At 34.1% G+C, this 24,810-nt stretch overlaps 1 protein-coding gene across 1 annotated transcript; it reads left to right on the top strand.

The window, feature by feature from the left end:
• The first annotated feature begins 872 nt into the window (after positions 1–872).
• On the top strand, positions 873–24,810 carry LOC132730563 (uncharacterized). Its single transcript, XM_060716524.1, has 5 exons — positions 873–974; positions 13,450–13,594; positions 15,457–16,074; positions 21,426–21,611; positions 22,998–24,810. Exons 2-5 carry the CDS (start codon positions 13,534–13,536, stop codon positions 23,213–23,215), a joined length of 1,083 nt encoding a protein of 360 aa, XP_060572507.1. The 5' UTR covers positions 873–974; positions 13,450–13,533; the 3' UTR covers positions 23,216–24,810.

Raw genomic sequence — 24,810 nt, 5'->3', positions numbered from 1 at the left:
ATAAATACAATCAAAATTTTTACTTTTCGTCTACCTCCCGTCATTTTTTTCCCTAACTTCCAGTAATTGTATAGCACAATCTCCCGTGTTTCTGAATCCATATTTTGAATTTGAAAATAGTTGTTTTTAGTCATATTTCACTAATTGATCCCTTACCACCTTTTCCAAAGCTTACAAGGGAAAAACAAGTCAAAACTTACTGGTCGAAAAGTTTCTGCCTGGTTTCTCTCCCCTTTCTTAAACAACGCTTTCAAAATTTGCCGTTTCCAAATCAATCGTGTTTCTCTTTTTTCAAAAGATTGATGAAATAAAAGAGTCAATGGAAACAATTTCATTCTTAACTTCTTTCAGGACTCTAGGGTGTAAGAAATCAGGTCCACATGATTTTAGTTACGTTAAGATTTTCAAGTAATTTCATGGTAATTTGCTCATTGAACTGTACTTCCAAGATACTTTTACCAGAACTTCTATCATTTATATATGGAATATTGTTCAAATCTTCAATAGTAAATACAGACTTGAAAAACCTATTTAGTTCTTCAGTTTTTTCCAAGTCATTTTCCGTAATCGAACCATCGCTGCGAATATCTTTCCTTATTGCTATAATCTGTAAAGAAAACACAATATTGTTGGGTAAATAATACAACAAACCAGTTTTTCCAAAACCTTATGTCGATTTGAATACTGCATATCTTTTGTTAGTCGATATTTCATGCGACGTAATCAGACTCTCACAAGCTTGACGCCCGCCATCGCCATATTTATTCAGGGGAGACAACTAGCAGAAGTGGAGAGCACTATTTTTATTTTGGTGGTGTTACACCCATAGATTGCCACTTGGATAACAGTGACAGATGGACAAAAGGGCAGTCCAAAACATCGATTTTCGGATTTTTTCTGTCTATTTGTAAATAAATATAGATTTCATACACAATATGAGAACTAGTCAAGTGCTGACTATATAAACATGAAATGTAAGCTTTAAAAGTTCTAGAACTGCGGTTATTATTCTTTGAAATATGCAGCATTTTGCTTTAATCGCATGAATTATATTCGCCCCCAAAACAGTTCGATCCATGAAGCGTTTGAGTGACAAAAAATTATTGTATTTGTAACTTTTCGCCTATGTACAAGACTCATGATTAATATGTAATATGAAGAAGGCAAACCCTGAAACCAAGCTCGATTTCCTTTTATTGTGGAAAAGTATACAATGAATTAATTGTTCATTTTACATTTTCCGTTTTAAAACTGTCATTTGGTATTTTATACACTGCTACCTTTGCTGTGTTTATTCTGGTCTTCCCTGTCTCTGGGTTCCACTACGAAGATGAGGCAGGAGATAAGTCTAATGCTAGATCTGTCGTTCTCAATCAGAATTCCGTTGGCTTTTAGTTGCTTTATTTCTGTTGTGAATTTCAATATTTTTTGTGATGTGACAATTCATATACTTAACGGTTCCTACTAAACTATCTGCTTTCAGGACATGCTAAGGACCTGCTAAGGACTGCTAAAGGAGGCCACTAAAGGGACTGAGGCTTAAAGAGGCACACCAGGACCTCTGAGGTCCATTTCCTTATATTACACCTCGGCTATGTATTTTTAGTTTGAAAAATAAAAACTATGGAATTTTTTACAGAAATAATTATTGATTTTTGGTTGAAATTTTTATGAGTGATTGTCTGACGTCTAAGGACTGGGGCTGGCTAGGGGATGGAGGCGAGATAAAATAGTACTTGCTTATGGGTGACACGAAAGGACGTTACACATATTCTCTTATGACATCTTAGTAATCTCCACCAAGGTAGTAAATTTCGGTTTATGACAAAAATGTATTATTTTAAGAAAAGATATATTTTAGTGATTATATATTCAATGGCTTTTTGAAAGGGTTGTCGGACCGCTTAACGAACTGTCCAGATTTTTGGCACTATATTAACTGGACTAGGCGGCCACAAAGATTCCTTTCAATATCCGCTCCTAGAAGCATTCTTATAAGTGTATATATTGAGTAGAGTTAATAGACAAAAAAGTATTATTGTAAGGACACACACACACTAGAATCTTTTGGTGTTATGAATTCCCTCATTTGCTTTTGGATGAGTTGCCGGACCCTCGTTCTTAATTGGACTTCGCTTACAGGTTGCCGCCACACCACTCGCGTATATGGGACCTCTTGAATATTTTTTTTCTGAACGGAGCCGCTACAATATGGTATCTGCTTTATAAATACTGTAAGGTCATCTACTACATACATGGTAGTATGTTTAGTGATAAATAAATTGTATTATCATTTTTAAGAAAAAATATTAATATTGGTGTATAGATTGTGTATGTTTTCGATGGAGCTTGCCAGACCGTAAGGACTCTTCAGGTAACACAAAATGACTTATAGCTGAGCCCAAAGGACCTATAAATATCACTCCTAGGGCATTCTTATAATTAATATTGGTATTTGGCCTTAGTGGGGAGAGGGAAGAGTGGTGAGGAGGTTTATTTTTATAGTATAAATCACGGTAATTTTCTTGTGACAGAATTTATGTTTTTGAATGAGTTGCTGGACTGCTAAGTTGAGAGCTGCTCAGGATTGCGCATTTAAGGAACTGCTACGCTGATGCACAAAGGACGCTTAATTACTTCCTATGGGCTTTTTATTTTATATTGTAGTTAAGTTATAGAATAAAAAATGGTATTTTTTAAGAAAAATATAATTTTTGGTGATATGATTAATTTCGATGTTTTCGATGAATTGCAGGAAGCCTGCTAAGGCACTTGCTAGGGGAGGTAAATGGACATTTATATTATCTCCTAGGCATTTATAGTATATATTCCGCTGCTCTAGCACTTCTCTACGCTCACGGGTTGCTCACAATACACTGCAAACACCGTATGCAATAATAATTGCCATTGTTGCTTGAGCGTATTGCAATATATTGGCAATACGTATTTTGTCGGTATGTTTTGATGTAAAGATGTTGATGTAACATTTATAATATTTATTATTATATGTATTCAACTATTTTCTTGTATAAATCCTTTATCATAATAACTCTCGCCCTCCACTCACCGCAACCTCACACATAGCAAGTAGTGTCGAACACTCAATTTGACTAAACAATAAACTAGTCGCTGTGTTTGATGCTTCACATTCTCGCGCTCTAATGCTATTTAAGCTTTTGCGGCCGGTTATTGAATTGACTTTTAAGTGTACTAATTGGTCGGATACTTTTATCGTTACTGTTAGCCGACACAAGAATTCTTGCCATTATAATGATCTTTTTATATGTGAGAATTTGTACAAATTTTATGGTGGCATATTTTCTTGCCACCTCAGATAAATCCTGTATAACCGTTTAAACTAGTTAATTAGAGGTTAACTAGTTATGGTCAACTAGTTATACTAATACCTAACCCACCTTCATCTCTATTTTAGAGGTTAACTTGAGTTACGTAACTAGTTAACCTGATAAATTACTAGTTTAAATTGAGAGGTTATCTCACCACGTTACTTAACTAGTTTAACCTGATAATATAACTAATTTAGTAATATGGGTATTGGTGCGCAAAAATCCTCTCGCACCATACATAGTTAGATAGGCATTCATATTTGAAAATTTTATGTGATTTTTTTTTATATAAAAATACCCGGTTTTCCAAAACGTACCCCGCGCCTTTTCGAAATTTATTTTTCCTAATTGCAAAATAGGGGTAGGTGCGGGGTACTAGGGGGGGCCGGTATAATCCGTTCACACCTAATGTTTATGTGGAGAACAATATGTTATACCATGTTATTAATAAAAAATATAAGCTTGGTGTGGTTGATTAGAATTTATTTTTCGAGGTGAGTTGCTGAGATCCGCTTATAGATATGACTGCTCAGGTGCGCCTTAAGGAAGGGAACTGGCGTAGGCGCACGGAGGGCGAGCAAGAGGGAAGACCGTTAAGATGTGGCGGTTGCCTAGGGCGATGTGCTTATAATATAGTGTGTATGTATATTTTCTAGTGAGAAAAGTGATAATTTTTTAAGAGAAAAATATTAATTCTTTTTTCGTGATAGAATTCTATACGTTATCGATGTAGTTTGCCAGACCGCTAAGTGATTGCTGCAGCTGTGCGAAAGTAGGACTGGTACTAGGGTAGGCATCAAAGGGGACTCGGTTTTAATAGTTACCTGTTCCTTAGGGCATATTATTATAATGTAGTAAGGGTTGCTAGGTGAGGTGTGTATGGAGGGATGGAGAGTTTAAGACATTTAATAATTTATAGAAAATAAATAGTCTAATGTTTGGTGATAGAAATTATGTTTTTCGATGTTAAATTTAGAGGTACTTAAGGGGCACAAAGGATACATGCTAGGGAGGCACAAAAGGACCTTAAATTAATAATTATTAGAGTATAGTAATATCCTTTTAAATTTTGTTTAGTGATCTTTCTATTTTATGATCACTCTCTCGCGTGTCTGAATATTATTAAATATGTATGTAATTTGGGATGAGTAACAAGGACTGTCATAGATTGTGAAAATGACTAAGGTTTTAAGTAAATGCTCTTTATGTTAAGTGGTAATCAAATGTATTGAAAGGAAAATCAACTTGTAGTGAATTTTAAATTTATAGAATTATGAAGGATTTTTGAAGAGAAACATTTTTTTTAAGTTTCAAAGGAAATCAGATTGTTAATAAATGATCAAATAAACAAAAAAAAATAATTTTCTGTGTACTCAGAACTCATTTACTTTCTTCCTCACATTTGAATATTAAGGATAGGGTTATAATTTGAAATATTAGGACAGTACATTTGAAATTGTTTTTCACATATAAGAATATTCACTTGTTTGAATGTCGAAAGAACTATGCACTAATTATAGTTAAGATGAACAACAAATCACGGTCATTGGAGTTCTAGTAAAGCCTGTCAGTTTTCTAGTTAGTGTGCAATGGCAAATCTTATTTCGAACTATGTTTATACTAGTTGAACTTCTGTATTTAAACTTCTAATGATTTCTATTGTTGTTTTATGTGTGGAAATTTTCATAAACTTTGATTTGGATTGATTTTGAAAGTCTTTTTTTTTCAATTAAAAAAGACTCTGGATTTATTTTACCAATTTAATTACAGTTGACATATGAATGTTTAATAAATGGAGTTCATCAGTAATGCTATATAGGGGTCAATTCCAAATTAAAGTAAACAATGTTTTGGTGTTATGTGAAGACACGTTTGCACTATCAGAGAATAGTAGATCGGAGACATTGGTGGGTAGTAGCCTAAGGAGAGTTGCCAGATTTATAGTTAGGAGTTAGATCACATAGAAGCGATCTTTTTTTGTTTTTTTTTGTTTTGTTTGTTTTCTCTGGTGTATAGTGGAAGTAACACCAAACTTATTTCTGCTGATTCCTATTTTCTGTCTCTCAAATTAATTTTTACATGCACATAGAGAAATTTTTTAATGAACTCACTTTCCGTATGATAATATTATCTATCTTGAAGTATAGGTATATCCTGATTTTAATACAATACATATGGTTAAACATTTTTACACATAACACTTCATTATAGAGGAGAAAAATTTATAAATGTCAGATTGAAATAAAACTAAAAACACTCCCTACCTCCACATAAATCATTCCAATGTGAACCAACTGCGTCGCATTACGCATGACAAAACCATTGTTACTGGTGCTTATTGGTATGTATTAACAAATTGAAAATATTTGTTACAAAAATTGCCATGTTTTCTTCTTCGGCAATCTACTGTCCCACACACGCTCTCGCTCTCGCTCTCAACATCCGTCCCTATCATCAGTATTAAAATATATATGTCTTTGAGCTGCATACACACTAAAATACAACATTAGTGTGTTGTGCCCCAGACATGGATCCAGAACAGCCTGTTGGAATCCGCGAGTCGAATCAAAGATCCATGCTGTCCGCTATAATTTTCCTCTACTTGTAATCAGGTGTGTAAGCGATAACAGTATGGATCCTGACTCAGTTACTGCGCGGTCGCACAAACACCTCTATCGGTGTTGTCTATGACGCGGCTCGATATGGCTCTTACCTTAATATCACAAAAGGGAGTTCTTCACCTCTATTTTATCTCCAAAGCTAAACCGATATTATTTTTATTACGAAAATTATTTACATAAATAAATTATATGTTACTGCTAACCTCAGTGGACCAACAATTAATAACATAATATTAAGCTTAATTGAATTTCGGACACATATATTAGAGGTATATTGGAGTGCAGTGTAGTTTAATACTTAAATTTACTTCAGAAAGAGTTGAAATAAATCTATATTATGAAAATCTGAGCCTCTGGCGAACATAATACTGCTTTTATTCAAACGAGTAACAAATAAATTAGAATTGATCTACACAAATAAATTTTCTATTTATCCAATAATATCAGGAATAAGAACAGCTGAACTGTTAAATTGAGTAATTCCTACAATTGACGCGCCCATAGTGTAACGCTATAATTGTTTTTATATATCCATAAGCGCGACATGATGTCATGTCAATGTGTTATTACACTAGTGTAATAATCGTTTTTTAAATGGCTTTAATTACTTTACACTCCGCGCCGGGTTTTATGTGATCAAATATATATATTATTAAATTATTTTTTTTTTAAGGAACTGAAGTGGACAGCTGTTAACAGAAATGAGCAAATGATATTCTTTTATCAATACACTAAACTTCTATTTGTTCTTATGTTGGTATGATATGGAATGTAGCTTAGCTTTTTGCAACTGTACTATAGAAATATGTTTCACACTAAAATTAAATTTCCGAATTAATACATCAACGGTGACTAATCTTATTCAGGCTATATATCACCAGAAAAACCTATTAACGTTTAGGATACTATAGAATGTTGAAGTTACTCATGTTAAAATGTTAATCAAAAATGGTTAGAAACATAAGATTCTTTAAGATCTTACTCTTTTTACTCATCAAAAAAAACAAATTCTATCTACCAGCCCCTCATAAAACAGTGGGAATAAGGATCGCTAAACTGATATACTTATAAGAAGGGGCGCTGGCACATTATTTTTGGAAGTTTAAACGCTGTATACTGGGCAGCTGATGTATTGTATATTTGGGATGTGTGATTATTATACAATATCAGTGGGGTGCCAATATATGGGTATTACTTCAAAACAGTTGGATGACTCTTTCTGTTAGAGAATTGCTATTACATTAGTGTTACTGATAGATAATTAAGTCTAAGGATCTATATTGAAACACTTCAATTATTTCTCACTTGTGCCAAATATTATAGTCATGAAAAAAAAACCTCAAAAAAAACAAAATATATATAGTTCACACCTGAATAATAGTATTTGTCCACTCACTCTCAGCACATGAACGTCAATAATCATGACCATATAATCCTATTATAAGAAATGAAGAAGATCCATAAGAAAAAAGCACGGATTTTAATATACTCACCCAGTAAGTTGAAAAAGTGATAATAATAAAATGTTGTGTAAACATTTGAGTCCTAAACATTTTTGCTCTATAATTTAATGAATATTATTAGCTTCCATTTTATACTGAAAACATACATATGAGAACTATGAAACGGAATAATGACTTAATATATCAACTGATCATTAATAATATCTTATATATATAATTTTACTGACATTTCACATAATAAAAAATAAATATTTCACTCACCGTGGTAGTAAATTAATTACAACAAGCTCACAGCAGATCTGTAATTTTTAATGAATTTTATTATGTTGTTATCTACTATTTTACTTGCGAAAATAGAAATTCAAGCTTATGAAACTCATAATTTACTCACCTTATAATTCTAATTTATAAAACATAAAATATGATTATATCACTTATATATGTTTTGTACAATATTATTACTAAGGAGAGTACTGTCTGTATGATATCCTTTAACACAACGTAATACATCCATACACACAATATTTCTTTTCATTATCAATGTTTCTTTATTTATATTAGAAAGTTCATTTCACATGTCATATGCTAAACTATTTCATTTTGATAATCAAAATTAGAAGAGGAACCTTGATCAGGAGCTTGATTCTATGTATTTTGCTGAATTTGTTCTATTGTTGTTTTACATAACTTCGACATTATGTGTATTTAAAGCATATTAAGCTTATTCACTATCACACCAAAATTCCCAGGGAATATGAGATTGAATCCATCTAGTTAACATTTTCCAGCAAAAATGTTAAAAACCTCCCTGCGGCGTGTTATTTCTGGTTTCTAACAAACAATGATTAGAAGTCATAGAATTTTCGATGTTTTTTTTAGCAAATGCTTTGCTTTTGATTAAGAATGATTCGGTGTCTTTGTATCTGGTGTTTTAAGATTGACAACTTTTTCAGGAATATACACTCAATATAGTTACTCCTTTCTGGTGATATTTTTAATTACTTTATTATGACATAGATGTCCTTTTTCTACTGTGCAAGAAGGGAAATTTGTGTCAGCCAATATACACATTTCAACATACATGTATATAATTTAAAAAATGCGATCGATTCATAATGATATGTTGTTTGTATATATATTTTTTTATATGTGTCTTGTACATTTAGTATGATATCTGTCAGGATCTGTGTTAGTATACAGAGGTTTTATATGTGTTTAGACTGGCTTTATATTGGAATCCTTTCATATACAAGCTATGTATACGCCAATGTTGCGTGAGGAGTATGGTGGTTGTAGAAGGTAGAAGTTAGGATGTGTGGTAAAGACCAGCTTGATAGAGGAGATGGTGCTTAAGAGCATGACAGCTCCTGCCATCTTGTCTCCTCCTCGCTCCCGCGTACGCTCCTCTCGTATACCCTAGTAGTTACTCGACTGGCGCTGCTCCCTCACACCGGCTTCATAATTGATATGCCTGCTCTAAACATCCAACCTAATGTCACTAAATTTATTTTCTGTTTGTCAGGCTATCGTTTGTACTACTAGATCGCTTATCGCAACTGGTGTCTTCACCAGACGAGACTTCCATACACGTGTGGAGTATGTGCTTTAACATAAATTTGTAGCGGTCATCTCTTGTGTCAGTGTATGTGGTGAGTACTCAGAGTGCATTATATGCTGTCCCGCCTCTGACCGACCTGCCCCCACCCCTGACTCATCGCTGCTAAACATAAACTATCCGCCTCTACTTCGCCCCACCTCTTATCGCTAAACACTATATGTTTCATATATAGAATGTTTGGCTATGCTGTTAAATTTGATAATGAAATGGCTTGTATATACAGACACACTGTAGCTTTTGAAAGATTGATCTGTCAGACTGCACAGATACTGCACTGTAGCTCTATGTTATCAAGTGTGCACACACTCAGAAAGATGGTATGTGTTGCACGGAAGATATGGATGTATTTTGGTTCACACTGGTGGAATATTGTGCTTGTACGATTCGTAATAAAGAGAAACGTGTTTTTGCTGTTGTGAGTCGGTCATGGGAGTAGGGTAGTGCTTGTTATAGGGTAATGACAAGAGTGTATTGAGGAGTGTGATTTCAACTTCTCGCCACATTTATTCTGATTTCCGTGTCGTATTCCATCTATACGTATAGTCTGGGAAATAAGTGTATTAGGGCTGTTGTGCTGCTCACAGGGTGCCTTGTTCGCAGTCTGAGCAGTCAGCTTAGCGGTCCTGCAACTCATCGAAGCATATAATGTATCACAAAATTAGTTTGTTTTCTTACAATAATACATCTTTCTGTCTACTTAACCTCTATACATATCATAATGGAGAAGGGTCGAGGGGGATTTGAAGGTTTTGTGCCTCCTAGCGAGGTTGTAGTGCGCGCTGAGTAAAGGGAAGGTCCTGGAGCGGGTCCGACAACTGCTTCGAGAAACATGGAAGAATTATGGAGGCAATAGTACGGCAGTGGATATTTCCTTAAATGAGTCATTTTTATCGACTAAAGGCATGACGACATGGATTATAAAGAACATGCCGAGGTTATGTACAGCGTCCCTTCTCCTGCCTCCTAGAAATATTTATCAGCTCCCCTGACTGCCTGCCTACCACTCAATATTTCGCAAACCTGAGCAAAGATCCTATAAGCGGTCAGGCAACTCATCGAAGCATAAAATTCATAAAACATCATCATCTTCTTTTCTTACCCATCCATACCTTCCTTTGCTCTAACCCTTCACTACATCACTATCCAAAGCAACTGTCCTCTACGGTCAGGACTCCTCTCGCCACAGGCTCCCTTCATGTGCTCCTAAGCAGTGTTAGAATAGACCTAACATGATCCTTAAGCGGATCGACAAACTCTATCAAAAACATGAAATATTATCACTAATAATGAATATTCCTTAAATTATACAATTTTTGGTACTAAAAACATACTACCAATAGAATATATAGAAGAATGCCCCAACAAGTATTTTTAAGGTCTTATGAGTCCTCCCTAGGAAATAATTTAATAGATCCTTAGTGTGACCATAGCAGTACCTTTTCGCACCTGAGACAATCATTAGCGAGTCTGCAACTCTCGACAAGACAATAAAAATTCTATCACAAAAAATATAATTTTTATCTTACAAATAAATCAAATTTTATGTCTATATAATCTATACTAACACAAAATATATATAAGAATGAATAAATAAGAGGATTTGAAGTCTTTAGTCCATCCTAACAGAAATTGTTAGTGAGACTACTCACAACATCTATAGAGTCCCGACCAACTCTATCAATATAAACAATGAATTTAATCAACTATAATGAATATTTATTCAACTTAAAAATTAATACAATTTTTTATACTAAATCATACTACCAGTAATTGCTAAATAAATAGACCCATATTGCTTTGTATAATTATACAGCTGTAATTTTAGGTAACTATATGAATAGCTACACTATAGAAGAAAATAAATTTTAGGATACTAGCAAGATACTATTACGAACACTGAGCATTCCTTAGCGGATCCGAGACTCATCGAAAGCATAAATTGCTATCTCACAAAATAATAATTATTATTTTCTACAATAATAAACTTTTTGTCTAATTAACATACTACTTAATATATAAGAATGCGTTCTAGGAGGGTAATTCTAGAAGGTCCTTTGTGCTCCTTAGACACTATGTTATTGCACCATGAGCAGTCCTTAAGCGTCGAAAACTCCTGTCAAGGAAGAAGCATGAGTGGGGTAGTCACGAAAAGGGAGTATGTACTTCGTTAAAAGTGAGAGCAGTGTGTGTTGTCGGAGAAAGTATACGTGAGCAGGAGTGATAAGGAGGGGGCGGCGAGAGCGAGTCTATCTCGTGAGAGGGTCGTGTGTGCGCGTGGCCTAGGTGGGAGAATGGTTGGGTATGGTTGGGGGATGCTAGCGTCCTTTTCTCGCACCTTAGCACTCTTACGTCCGGCAATCTCATTCCGCACACGCACTATAATTTCATCACCAAAATTTATATTTTTTCTTACAATAAAAATTTTTGTCTATTAACTTACCTTACATATATTATAAGATTATGTTCTATGAGGGATTATTGAAGGCTCCTTTGTGCCTCCCTACAGTTTTTGTGTGCATCGAACAGTCCTTTAGCGGTGCCAACTCTTCAAAAACATGAATATATATATCACCATATAATATGATATTTTTCCTAAAATTATACATTTTTTTGTCAATCAAACATATACCAATCGAATTAAAGAATCCTCAACAGTTCTATTTAAGGTCTTTTTGTGCCTCCTAGGAAATATTATAGCATTTGATGCTGCTAAGCATCTTTTGCACCTGAGCAGTCATTAGACGGTCGCAACCTCATCGAAAGCATAAAATATTCTATCAAAATTATAATTGGGTGTGTGACAATTAATAATTTCATTGTCTATTTACTTACCTACATATATATATTAAATGTATGAAGGGCATTTGACAGGTCCTTTGGCTCTAGCAGTTTGTTCATGCATCTGAGCAGTCCTTAGCGTCCCCGAACAACTCTCAAAAATAATTTTTATACACTAACATATATTTTTCTTAAAATAATAACACTTTTTTTCATAAACATACTACCTTCGTTATTATATAGATTACCTAGGCAGGTTATTAAGTTCTTGTGCTCCCAGCAGATCTTTCTTTATCTGAGCAGCATCTTAAGCGTCCGACAACTCGATAAATTATTCACAAAATTATAAGTTTTTTCTAAAATGTATTTCTCTTTTTTCACTAATCTAATACCATGTCAACTATAAGAATGGCTACGAGGTATTTTAAGGTCCTTTGTTCTCTAGTAGTCCTTTGGTGGCTTCTTCAGCATTCTTCACGCGCAAGTCTTAGGTCTTAGAGTCCTTAGCAGTGTTTAGTAGGACCCCAATACTTATGCAGTTGACCCGGGGTTAACATTTTAAATTTAAGCCACCGTTTTTAAATTAATAGTAAGTGGAAGCAGAAAAACTTCAACAGTAAGTTAAAACTATGACAAACAAAAAAGGAACCGTAAAATACGAAAATGAAACTCATTTCAATAATAAATCCAAATCTTTCTACTTTCACTATCGGTAGTCTGTGTCGTGCGGAAGCTGTCTCATATTTTCGGGGATTTTGATTGGATGGCCTTGTTTCGGTAATTACATTGCACGTGCTCAAATTCTATACTGCACTCAAAATATTTCGGGACATTGGTTTAAGTTAGGCATAAGTCGCGGTGATGAATTTTTAGGCGAAGATACGCTTAAGGTTCTTTTTTGTTGCTGTGTAGTTGAAAATAATGTAAGAAAATGAGAAAAGAACTGATTATAATTGAAATGACATTGACAAAGAACTTGAAAATCTTTTGACATTCAACATTTATTTAACGGTAGTAATTGATAGAAATAAATGTCGGCGAAAACTTGACTGCTTTTTGGAGAGTCCAATCAAACGCACTAGCTGTCATTCACGACCGGAAATGACGCCACCAAAATATGAGAACCCCCGAAAATATGAGAACAAGGCATACTACTTCCGACGAAAGTTTTTAAAACCATCACTTTTAGTTGGTATTTGCATTATCATAAAGCTCGCTTTGCAAGCATGCCCCTTGAGCTCGCTATAAGTATAACGGTATGAGAAGATAAGAAACCCTAATAGATCTGATAGAAATGTGTTATTGATAATTTTATTATGAAGAGAACAAGAAAGTTGGTTACAGTGTAATTGTTTTGTTTAAAAAAACTGAAAGATTTTTAAGAAAATACCAACTTTACTTGACCTGTATTGCTGTAATAGAGAATGCAGCATCCCATACATAATTTGTTCATTCTTTTATTCAAACTAAATGTAGACATATTCAGAAAGAATTTAATACAGGTTTCAAAAAATTTTTGTGATTGAAATGTTTTACTGAAAGATGAGAATTGTTATAATTATCATTAAAACTATTTCACAGCCAGCTGTTATAATCTTACATGATAAGTATATTTTGTACAGTTACAATGGAAAAGTGAATTGACAGGCTGTTACAAGGAGCACCTATGATGTAGATACACATATATACTGCAAACTGTTGGCACAATGGCACTGCTTTACCTTAGTCACAGAGCATTATTTATCCTGATACTTCTTGCTACCTGTGGTATGAATCTTTTTTGAAAACTAGAATTGTTATTCCTTTTATATTGGATAATTTGTTCTAATGTTAAGTATTATATTATGTTTATTATTATAATCTAAAGAATGTACACTTGTTAATTAATGGATAAAATTAGGCTGATGTGAAATCAATACAAAATGTTATATACTGTTACGAGTGTACTTGTATATTAAAGCAGCACACCAGTCCTCCAGATTCATGCTGATTTTCATGAAAACTTTGAAAATTAATTTTAAAGTATAAAGTTGTGCAGTAACCAAAAGGAAGCAATTTGCACATTATCAATGACACTTACATTCCAGGTAATTTACCAAAAAGATGTCAAAATATGCATAATTAGTCCTTACTGCATAAAATTACAAAATGTAGTAACATAGTAAAAATATAGCAATAATTACTGAAAAATCAGCAATTACTCAAGCATTACATGCCAATTATTACTTGAATCTTTTACTTTTCCTAAAATCTTAGTACATTTTTCTCAAGCTTGATTTTATTGAAATATTTTGGCTCATCTGGAGGCATGCAGCGTTAAAGATCCTGTAACACAATTTTTGTATGGTTTTATATCATAAAATAAATATGATGCTCAAATTAAGATTTATCAATATTGTAAGTTCCAAAAAGCATTATTTATAAAGATTTTACCGAATTTAAAATTTCATGTAAATAATGGGAGGTAATTAGAAATTTAATTTCTAAGAAGTTTAAGTCAATTGTTTCATAAGAACTGAATGCATATATTTTAATGATTACATTTTATGTGCTTAAAATATTTGCAGTACATATTTTACATATTCTTTGATGTTTGAAAATTGTTTTATATTATAAGCATTATTATATGCATATACAGTAGAACTTCGGTAAGTCGAAGTTTGAGGGACTTGCGTAAAAACTTCGACACATCGGGACTTCGACTCAAGAATCGGTCTGAATTTCATGACAAAATTTCAACCCGTGACTAGCCTTTATTATAAGATCTATAACGTAACCTACTTCATGTTTTTCTTTCATTAATTAATCTGATAATTTACATTATACAATGATAAATATGACATGTTAAGTATTTTCACGGCTAATGATTTGGACTCCCTGTTGACGTATACAATGAAGTTACAAAAGGCGTAACAATACGAAAGGGCAATAACTTAACCAGCTGATAGTAAATGTTTCGCGTGTGATTATCACGCGACACCGGGTCACAGAAGTACTCAAATGATAGTTCTTACTGTTTACATGAAGATCTACTTTTAAATACCGCTACGGCAATTAAAATAGTAATGATTAAAGCATTTTTTCACACATTTAAACGCATACAAAGGCTGTTTGAACATTCGGCTGTGTAATTAACACCTGTCACTAAAGTTGATCGGAAATCGTCTTCGCGGCTAGAAAAGGTGTGAAAATGTCTCGAGATCGAAGGTGTCAAAATAACCGAAGAACTTTGACTTTTTTGTGGTAAATTGAACTAGATTTATTCTATACGGACCTCGAAAAAACCTCGACACATCGAAAACTCGACACATAAAATCTCGACTCATAAATAGGTTTTTATAAACAATATATAAGGGAAAATCCGGGACTTTCGTTTTCTTCGACACATCGAGAAAATCGACTAATCGAAGTTCGACTCATAGAAGTTCTACTGTATATAAAATTTCACTTAAGTGTGGTATACAACCTCAATTATAACATACAGGATCTTTAAAGCTAACACATTAGCTGCATATGTTTTAAAGATATTAAATTTCATAATCAACACTGTTTATAGTAGAATGAATATTAATGTACATAATATGTTAGGTGTTTCCTTTCCAATATTTATCTATATTGTATATATGTAGGTTCAGCACTTGCTGATGAAGTTGCCACGGAGAACAACAGGACAGGGACAACAAGATCTCCAACCACAGTTCAACTAGATACATCATCTGACAACACCACTGAAACAGCCACTACTGCAGAGAACCAGCTACCAGATGATAATGCCACACAATCGGCAAGCTCTGATAATATCACTGAAAACCCAACTGACAAACTAAGTCCAGCAATAATCACATCTCATAAGACTGTCACTGAAACTACACAAAATCCAATAAATATTGAGGTAACTACACAGAAAAGCAAGGATCAGGTAAACAATGTGACACAGTCAAGTAACAAAGCTACAGATGGGATAGAGAAGCAGTCGGAAGGGCCAGGAGGTGTAACCTCTAATAAAGGACATGTTGAAAGTAGTAAGAAAAATACAGGAGCAGATATAACCACCCAGTTTATACCAGTGACATTTGACACAAGATGGATGGACATATTTATTCATACGCATCACTTTGAGGGTCAATATTCATTCAATGATGTGAGATATTTGTTTGACTTTGTAGTGAGATACAAGCATCCAGATAGTCCGAGGACATTGGTGGCATTTCTGTATGATGCTGATGGTGCTGTACTGGAATTCAATGGTATGGTAGTTCAATTTTTGTCTAGTTTTATTCAATGGTATTTTTTGTGTCGCCTCTACAGAGTAGTGGCGACATATAGGGATCACTTCTCCGTCCGTCTGTCCGTCCGTCACAAAACTTGTCTGGACTAGTCCTCATAAACTACTGGTGCAATTTCATCCAAACTTTACAGGAATGATCAGTACCAAGTTTAGTAGTGCATGTTGTCAGCATTTTCCCGTTCAATGATTTTTGTCCAGAGTTATGGCCCTTTAATAATTTTTATTTTTAAAGTTTGTCCGGACTACTTCTCTTATACCACAAATGCAATTTCATTGAAACTTTACAGGATTGATCTGTAGCTAAAGTCCTTGCGCATATTGCACGGGTTTTGCGGTTGAATTATTTTTGGCCGAGTTATGGCCCTTTGATGAAAAGGTGTTTTTTTCTGTGTGTTGCCAGATACACAAAAGCTTGTCCGGACTACTCCTCATAAACTACTGGTGCAATTTCATCCAAACTTTACAGGAATGATCAGTACCAAGTGTAGTTGTGCATATTGTCAGCATTTTCCGGTTCAATGATTTTTGTCAGAGTTATGGCCCTTTAATAATTTTTATTTTTAAAGTTTGTACGGACTACTTCTCTTATACCACTAATGCAATTACAGTGAAACTTTACAGGATTGATCTGTAGCTCAAGTCCTTGCGCACATTGCACGGGTTTTCTGGTTGAATGATTTTTAGCCGAGTTATGACCCTTTGATAAAAAGGTGTTTTTTTCTGTGTTTTTGAGATACACAAAAGCTTGTCCAGACTACTCCTCATAAACTACTGGTGCAATTTCATCCAAACTTTACAGTAATGATCAGTACCAAGTCTAGTTGTGCATATTGTCAGCATTTTCCAGTTCAGTGATTTTTATCCAGAGTTATGACCCTTTAATAATTTTTATTTTTAAAGTTTGTCCGGACTACTTCTCTTATACCACAACTGCAATTTCATTGAAACTTAACAGGATTGATGTGTAGCTGAAGTCCTTCGCATATTGCACGGGTTTTCCGGTTGAATGATTTTTGGCCGAGTTATGGCCCTTTGATGAAAAGGTGTTTTTTTCTGTGTGTAGCCAGATACAAAAAAGCTTGTTCGAACTACTCCTCATAAACTACTGGTGCAATTTCATCCAAATTTTACAGGAATGATCAGTACCAAGTCTAGTTGTGCATATTGTTGACATTTTCCGGTTCAATGATTTTTGTCAGAGTTATGGCCCTTTAATAATTTTTATTTTTAAAGTTTGTCCGGACTACTTCTCTTATACCACTAATGCAATTTCAGTGAAACTTTACAGGATTGATCTGTAGCTCAAGTCCTTGTGCACATTGCACGGGTTTTCTGGTTGAATGATTTTTGGCCGAGTTATTGCCCTTTGATAAAAGGGTGTTTTTTTCTGTGTGTCGCCAGATACACAAAAGCTTCTCCAGACCACTCCTCATAAACTACTGGTGCAATTTTATCCAAACTTTACAGGAATGATCAGTACCAAGTCTAGTTGTGCAATAGCCGTCTGTCTGTCCGTCTGTCACAAAACTTGTCCCAACATGAAATTGGCCATCATGAGGCGACACATGTGATCACTGATCGCTCTTGTTGTCTTGTTTCATTCAATGGTATTGTAGTTCAATTTTTGTCTTGCTTCATTCAATGGTATTGTAGTTCAATTTTTGTCTTGCTTCATTCAATGGTATTGTAGTTCATTTTTTGTCTTGTTTCAATCACTGCATTGAATGGTATGGTATGGTATGGTAGTTCAAATTTTGTCTTGTTTCATTCAATGCCTTGAATGGTATGGTATGGTAGTTCAAATTTTGTCTTGTTTCATTCAATGCCTTGAATGGTATGGTATGGTTGTACAAATTTTGTCTTGTTTCATTCAATGCCTTGAATGGTATGGTACGGTAGTTCAAATTTTGTCTTGTTTCATTCAATGCCTTGAATAGTATGGTATGGTAGTTCAAATTTTGTCTTGGTTCATTCAATGCCTAGAATGGTATGGTATGGTAGTTCAAATTTTGTCTTGTTTCATTCAATGTCTTGAATGGTATGGTATGGTAGTACAAATTTTGTCTTGTTTCATTCAATGCCTTGAATGGTATGGTATGGTAGTACAAATTTTGTCTTGTTTCATTCAATGCCTTGAATGGTATGGTATTGTAGTACAAATTTTGTCTTGTTTCATACAATGCCTTGAATGGTATGGTATGGTAGTTCAAATTTTGTCTTGTTTCATTCAATGCCTTGAATGGTATGGTATGGTAGTACAAATTTGGCTTGTTTCATTCAATGCCTTGAATGGTATGGTATGGTAGTTCAAATTTTTTCTTGTTTCATTCAATGCCTTGAATGGTATGGTATGGTAGCTCAAATTTTGTCTTGTTTCATTCAATACCTTGAATGGTATGCAGGGTTCTCACTAGGACTTTAAAACATGGAGTCCATGGACTCCCAACCCTGAAAAAGTTGGAGTCCAAAAGCGCGTCGCAATTAATATGTTTACAGATTAATTAGTCATTCAATGTTCACAATAGCATTGTTGATATTTTGAATGTTCAAGAGACTTCCAAAGTAAATAGTTATTCAAAAGAAACTCTGAACTACATAGTATAATTATTGTTTTGTTGTTAATATTTATTATGAAATTATAATCATTATAATGCATCAACCCATGGAAATCTTTTTTTTTTTTTTTCACTTTTATACCAAATCAAATTTTTCTCTGGTTAAATAAGTCCACTCTTAAGACAAAAAGTTTGTATTTGTTAAAAAAAAACGTAAATGTATATAGGCAGCGTTTAGCGGAATGAATAGGAAAATCGTGTACAGATTCACACAGTGTGTAAGAGATTCATCAGAACGACGATTATTTTAGCAATTATCTTCAAAAGGGGGCAAATTAAAGATCGACATTTAAAGATTTAATGTTGATTAAATAATAAAGAAACAATTCATTCGCATGTTTGGCTTGGAAACCGAGAATTTTTGCGAAATTTTAGGGTTTCTGGCGAACGTGAAATCGCCGATGTTCGGGATCAATTTTCGGATAGAGAAAAGCGTATGTGTACCTGGCATTTCGGCACAATATCTTAAATTCTTAATACTCTTATAGAAAGTTTTTGCAAGAATGAAACTAAAGCAAAATTGTACCTAGAAAATGCCGAAAATATTCGACAATCATTCACGGATTTATATTACAAATTAATATAAATCCGTGAATCATTATAATGCCGAAAATATTCGACAATCATTCAAAATTACACTCAATTGTAATTTTAAAAAACAGTCTTAAAACTTGCGGCGTAAATAGTCGATAATTTTATCCTTTTGTCGGTAAAATTTGCTAATTTCCAATCAACTGTTGATCAAAGATATAAAATTATCACCTTGTGATATATCTGGTAATTACATGTACTGTACAGCGCGTGTATACATTAGTCTGATCACTATTGCGTGATAATGATCGGAAGCGTTATCGCTGATTGGCTAATTGCTTCACGGGCCGATGTGCATAGGACCGCCTACCTATAGACTGACACGCGCTGACGCATTTGTGTATTTGTGGTTGTAAACAATCGGGAATGTTTATGCGTCCCCGGGCAAAACTAAGCGTACGTGGAATCCTTGCTCTGAAATATATGCGTCCAGCTGCAATAAACATGCGTACCGGGACGCCGAAATAAGCGTCCCCGAGAACCCTGGTATGGTATGGTATGGTAGTACAAATTTTGTCTTGTTTCATTCAATGCCTTGAATGCTATCGTATGGAAGTACAAATTTTGTCTTGTTTCATTCAATGCCTTGAATGGTATGGTATGGTAGTACAAATTTTGTCTTGTTTCATTCAATGCCTTGAATGGTATGGTATGGTAGTTCAAATTTTGTCTTATTTCATTCAATGCCTTGAATGGTATGGTATGGTAGTACAAATTTTGTCTTGTTTCATTCAATGCCTTGAATGGTATGGTATGGTAGTTCAAATTTTGTCTTGTTTCATTCAATTCCTTTTACAAGTTTTACAAGCTACTACATGTATATATGTGTGTACATCTAAGTGGTTCCCTTGAACAACTGGCACATACTTTGCGAAAGTTTCTTTTTTGGTTCAGTATATATATAAAAAAATTGTAAACTGCCAGGGTTTTTAACTTTAGATGATGTTGGACTAGGTATATGACACCAGGATTATATCCATGCATCCGCTTGGTTGCAAGAGCTTGAGAATTGTGCATCTAAAGAAGCCTTTTTATTGATGCAGGATCCTGATCCCGTAAAGCCCTGCTAAAGTATATTAAATAATACACTGTAAGAAATGTGTATTTACAGTGATATTGCAATAAATTTGATTACTGATTATAAAACTTTATGAATTTACAAAATATTTTGGATTATGAAAAATATTTTAACGAAAGGGACACTATGCTTATTTTTTCGTTGTCAAGTTTAGCTGAGTTGACTATATATTTTATAAGATTGACTGGTATAATGGTGATTGACCAAAAGTTGATATTTGAAAATGTTTCAGATAAAATAAAAATTTGCCTTAAATGTAAAAAAGATTGCCCCACTCTTTTTATAAATTGAATGTTTTTGTAAATTCCAATGGATATTTACAGAAATTTCCTTGGGTAATCAGATTTATTTATCGTTCATGCAAAGTGAATTTCAAAATTGAAACAAATTATGGAAATATGTAAATTTATATTGTCTTGCACCTTTTCACTCACCACGGATTGGCATAATGTCACTTTAAGTGGTATTTTTAATTATGTTACATTTCTTAATTGATCTTTTCTACACTACCAAGTTAGGGGCGTCCGTGGCCGAGTGGTTCAGGTCATTGACTTCAAACCACTTGCCTCTCACCGCTGTGGGTTCGAATCCCGACAGGGACTTTGGATTCTTTCATGTGAGGAAGCTTTCCAGCTAGCTTACGGAACGTCGGTGGTTCTACTCAGGTGCCCATTTGTGCCTGAAATAATGCACAGAAGGGCACCTGAGGTCTTCCTCCACCAGTAAAGCTGGAACGTCGTGATATGACCTATACTGTGTTGATGTGATGTAAAACCCAAAAAAAAACAAACACTACCAAGTTGATGTTTTATGAAGGAATCCTGATGAGCATTCATGCAGGCTGCCATGTTAGTATTTTCTGAATTACCTGTACTGACACCATTGTGGAAGATAACACTCTAGAATAACACATTGTTTGGAAAACAAAATCTGTTTAAAAGAAATCTTCAGGGTTATTTACTATTACCAGATATTGAGTCATTTTCAGTTTATCAGGGATTGTAATCTTAAATTTATCTTAAACAGGAACGTCTCCAGACAATCATTTGATAGTGTTTACATTATCCAAGATCTACACGCCCGGTGTGAGATTTCCACTACATCAGCCACTAGAAATAACAGGAACATTTACACACCAGGACCAGCCATATTTCACAGGGAACTTTACAAAACCGATCAATTCATCGTTTGCATGGCTCCATATGAATAAAGGTACTTTTCTTCATATTTATATACTTAGGTACAATTTTGCCTGAAAAGAACTATCTGTTATGATAATTACATATATCAAGGAAGGGTGTCTGTTTTGGAGTGGCTATGGTAGTAGACTTAAAAAAAATGTCCTTCACCGCCTAAGGTTCGAATCCCGCCTGGGACTTTGGATTCATTCATGTGAGGAACCTATACAGCTAGCTTACGGAATGTGGGTGGTTCCACTCAGGTGCCTTTTTGTGCCTGAAATAATGTACGCAAGGGCACCTGAGGACCAGAACAGAAAAGGTAGAATCCCGTTGTAAGACCTATATTATGTTGGTGTGATGTTCAACCAAAACAAACAAACAATATATATTATATATTAATAAATAATTGATTTGATATTGGCACTGTTATTTGTCCCAGGGCAGTCGTATTAGCCCAAGGCCAAAGGCCTAGGTCCAATATGACTGACCCGAGGACAAATAACAGGGCCAATATCAAATCACTTATTTATTGACAATTTTATTAAATAAGAACATCTACTTAAAATATTTCACATTGAATCCTCGGATTTTCTTCTTATTTTAATTCTAACATATTTTAATTAAGAACAACTGTTGTCTCCCAGAGGCAGACAACTTTGCAATTCATTGATCCAAGTTGGTAAATGTTTGTTTTTGTTGTTGTGAAATCTACCTGTAAATTTATAACATAATCGGTTTAACACTGCTAAATCATGACATGAATGTTTAGAAACTGAGAATATTTTGTTTCATTTATGCAACATGTCGGCATCTACACATAGATGGAGTCAGAACAAAATGGCTGCCATTTCCCAGTTTCTTGCAGAAATCTATATCATTTTTTGGCCCTGCTTTATTAGCCAATCAAATTACTTCAAATGCGGGCTTTATATCTATATTACTTTTCTGTGTGGGGTGGAAAAAGTGATATAGAAATTGGCACTGTTTTAAGGCAGGCCATCTTGTTATTGAACGGGCATGTACTTTTTTTATAGGACTAATAACAAATAGTTATTAAATAATATGAAGAATAATCATTATAGAAATAAGTTGGTTTAATTGTTCAGTATGGTAGTATTTATTTTTTTTTTGTCTGTTTTATGTAAAGTTTTTTGATTGTTAAGAAATTTATCATTTCTGTGCATATTACTTAAGTCCAGTTTTAGGCATGTGTATAAACATTCACATGTACTACCTTTAGATTCCTGTAGTACAGAAACATGATACATGCCCTTGGGGAATATGTAGGTCAAGGGTCAGTGAGCCAGTTTTTAAAAAGTCATTATAAACACAGAAATGTTTCATTACACATTTCTCATAAAAAGAGTACCTGTATCAAACGTGCTTTGTGTGTATCAGAAACTACTTTTTGTTACAGGGTTAGGAACAATAGAGACTGGTGAGACTGCAGGGACAAAGACAGCTATTGTTATAATCATACCCACCAGTATAGCATTCCTAGGTATATGTGGTACTGTAGCAATCATATGCTGGGCATCAAAGAAAGGATATCTTAGAGGTAGACATAAGTCGTACAGACTTTTCACTGACGCGCAAGTTTCTTATGAATCTGAAGCAGAAACTATCCACATCTAGTGAAAGGTATATCTGGGCATGATAAATGTGTATAGGATCTTAGGATACTGAATGTTTGTAACATCACTTTTCATTGGATAATCGTGTTAATGAAGTTATCTGATTTTGTTCTTAAACTGTATTTCAAATTGGTTATAAAGGTTCTTGACATGTTATATGGCCATAATTATATAAATGATTGACTGTAATATAAAAAAAAATGGTCATAAAGGTTCTTGACATGTTATATGGCCACAATTATATAAATGATTGACTGTAATATAAAGAAAATGGTCATAAAGGTTCTTGACATGTTATATGGCCATAATTAGATAAATGATTGACTGTAATATAAAAAAATGGTCATAAAGGTTCTTGACATGTTATATGGCCACAATTATATAAATGATTGACTGCAATATTACAAATTGGTTATAAAACATCTTTATAAAATATATGGTCATAATTATATAAATTATTGACTGTAATTTAATAAATTGGTTATAAAGACTCTTGACATCTTATATGACCATAATTATATAAATGATTGATTGTAATATAACTTGCCTGCTGGCACATGTTATATATGCAAAGAACTATTTATATTAGGTCATATAACCTGTCCAGAATCTTTTTAACAGATATTTAATGACTTGTCATTTTGTAAAGGTTCTTGTTACATTTTGTAAAGTGAATCAAGGAGGTGGTTATTAAGTGAGTCTGTGGGAATTGTACTGTTTCTGGTACAAGTTTAATCCTAGTCTTTTTCAAATGGCAACAAATGAGCCGCGTCATGACAAAACCAACATAGTGCATTTGCGACCAGCATGGATCGAGACCATCCGCGCATCTGCGCAGTCTGATCAGGATCCATGCTGTTCGCTTACAAACCCTATTACAAGTAGAGAAACTGATAGCGAACAGCATGGATCCTGACCAGACTGCGCGGATGCGCAAGCTGGTCTGGATCCATGCTGGTCGCAAACCCATTATGTTGGTTTTGTCATGACGCGGCTCAAATGAAAGATTCTTCTTGGTATCACATGACATTATGAAGCCAAAAAATCAAATCGTTACAAAGTCATCATTTGAAATGCGATTTTAAAAACAGGCCGGTAATTTATGTGTTTTACAGGTAAATGTCATGCTATCTCAGTCAATTGATAGATCCTAACTTTTTTGAATAACAATAGATGTAGCCACAAACATTGTCATGTGCTCTTTAGTAATGTTAATAAACAATGTTGTGGTGAAATTCTTATTGTATCCCCTTATCTGATAAGTAGAAGTAGACATGTCAGGGATCTATGCATTTAGTTTAAATGGAAAAAAAGATGGAATATCCCATTACAGGAGTCACTTCTAAGGTTTTTTATCATAAACGAAAACAAATACAATAGTCTAAGCTTGATAATAGATTTGTTAATTTCTAATTCTATAATAAGTATGCTAGACAATCATTTTCACTAGAAATCCCTGTATATTTATTCCCACTATAGAACCTGTAAGCAACAAATTTTAAAAAACTGAGGCCATCCTTAATAATATATATGTTTGCTATTGCCGACCCAGAGTTATAAGGAGTGGGTCGGTAGGTAGGCTTTTTTTTTTTTTGA

This window comes from Ruditapes philippinarum, unplaced genomic scaffold (assembly GCF_026571515.1).
Source record: "Ruditapes philippinarum isolate M1 unplaced genomic scaffold, ASM2657151v2 ctg1725_1_1_1_1, whole genome shotgun sequence".
NCBI lineage: Eukaryota > Metazoa > Mollusca > Bivalvia > Venerida > Veneridae > Ruditapes > Ruditapes philippinarum.
This window is presented reverse-complemented; position numbering and strand designations above follow the sequence as displayed.

Bases quoted from the DNA above. Each gene is read 5' to 3' on its own strand.
- LOC132730563 (XM_060716524.1), top strand. From the start codon at position 13,534: ATGGCACTGCTTTACCTTAGTCACAGAGCATTATTTATCCTGATACTT. The intron at 13,595-15,456 runs GTATGAATCTTT...GTATATATGTAG, and splicing joins GATACTTCTTGCTACCTGTG to GTTCAGCACTTGCTGATGAA. The intron at 21,612-22,997 runs GTACTTTTCTTC...TTTTTGTTACAG, and splicing joins ATGGCTCCATATGAATAAAG to GGTTAGGAACAATAGAGACT.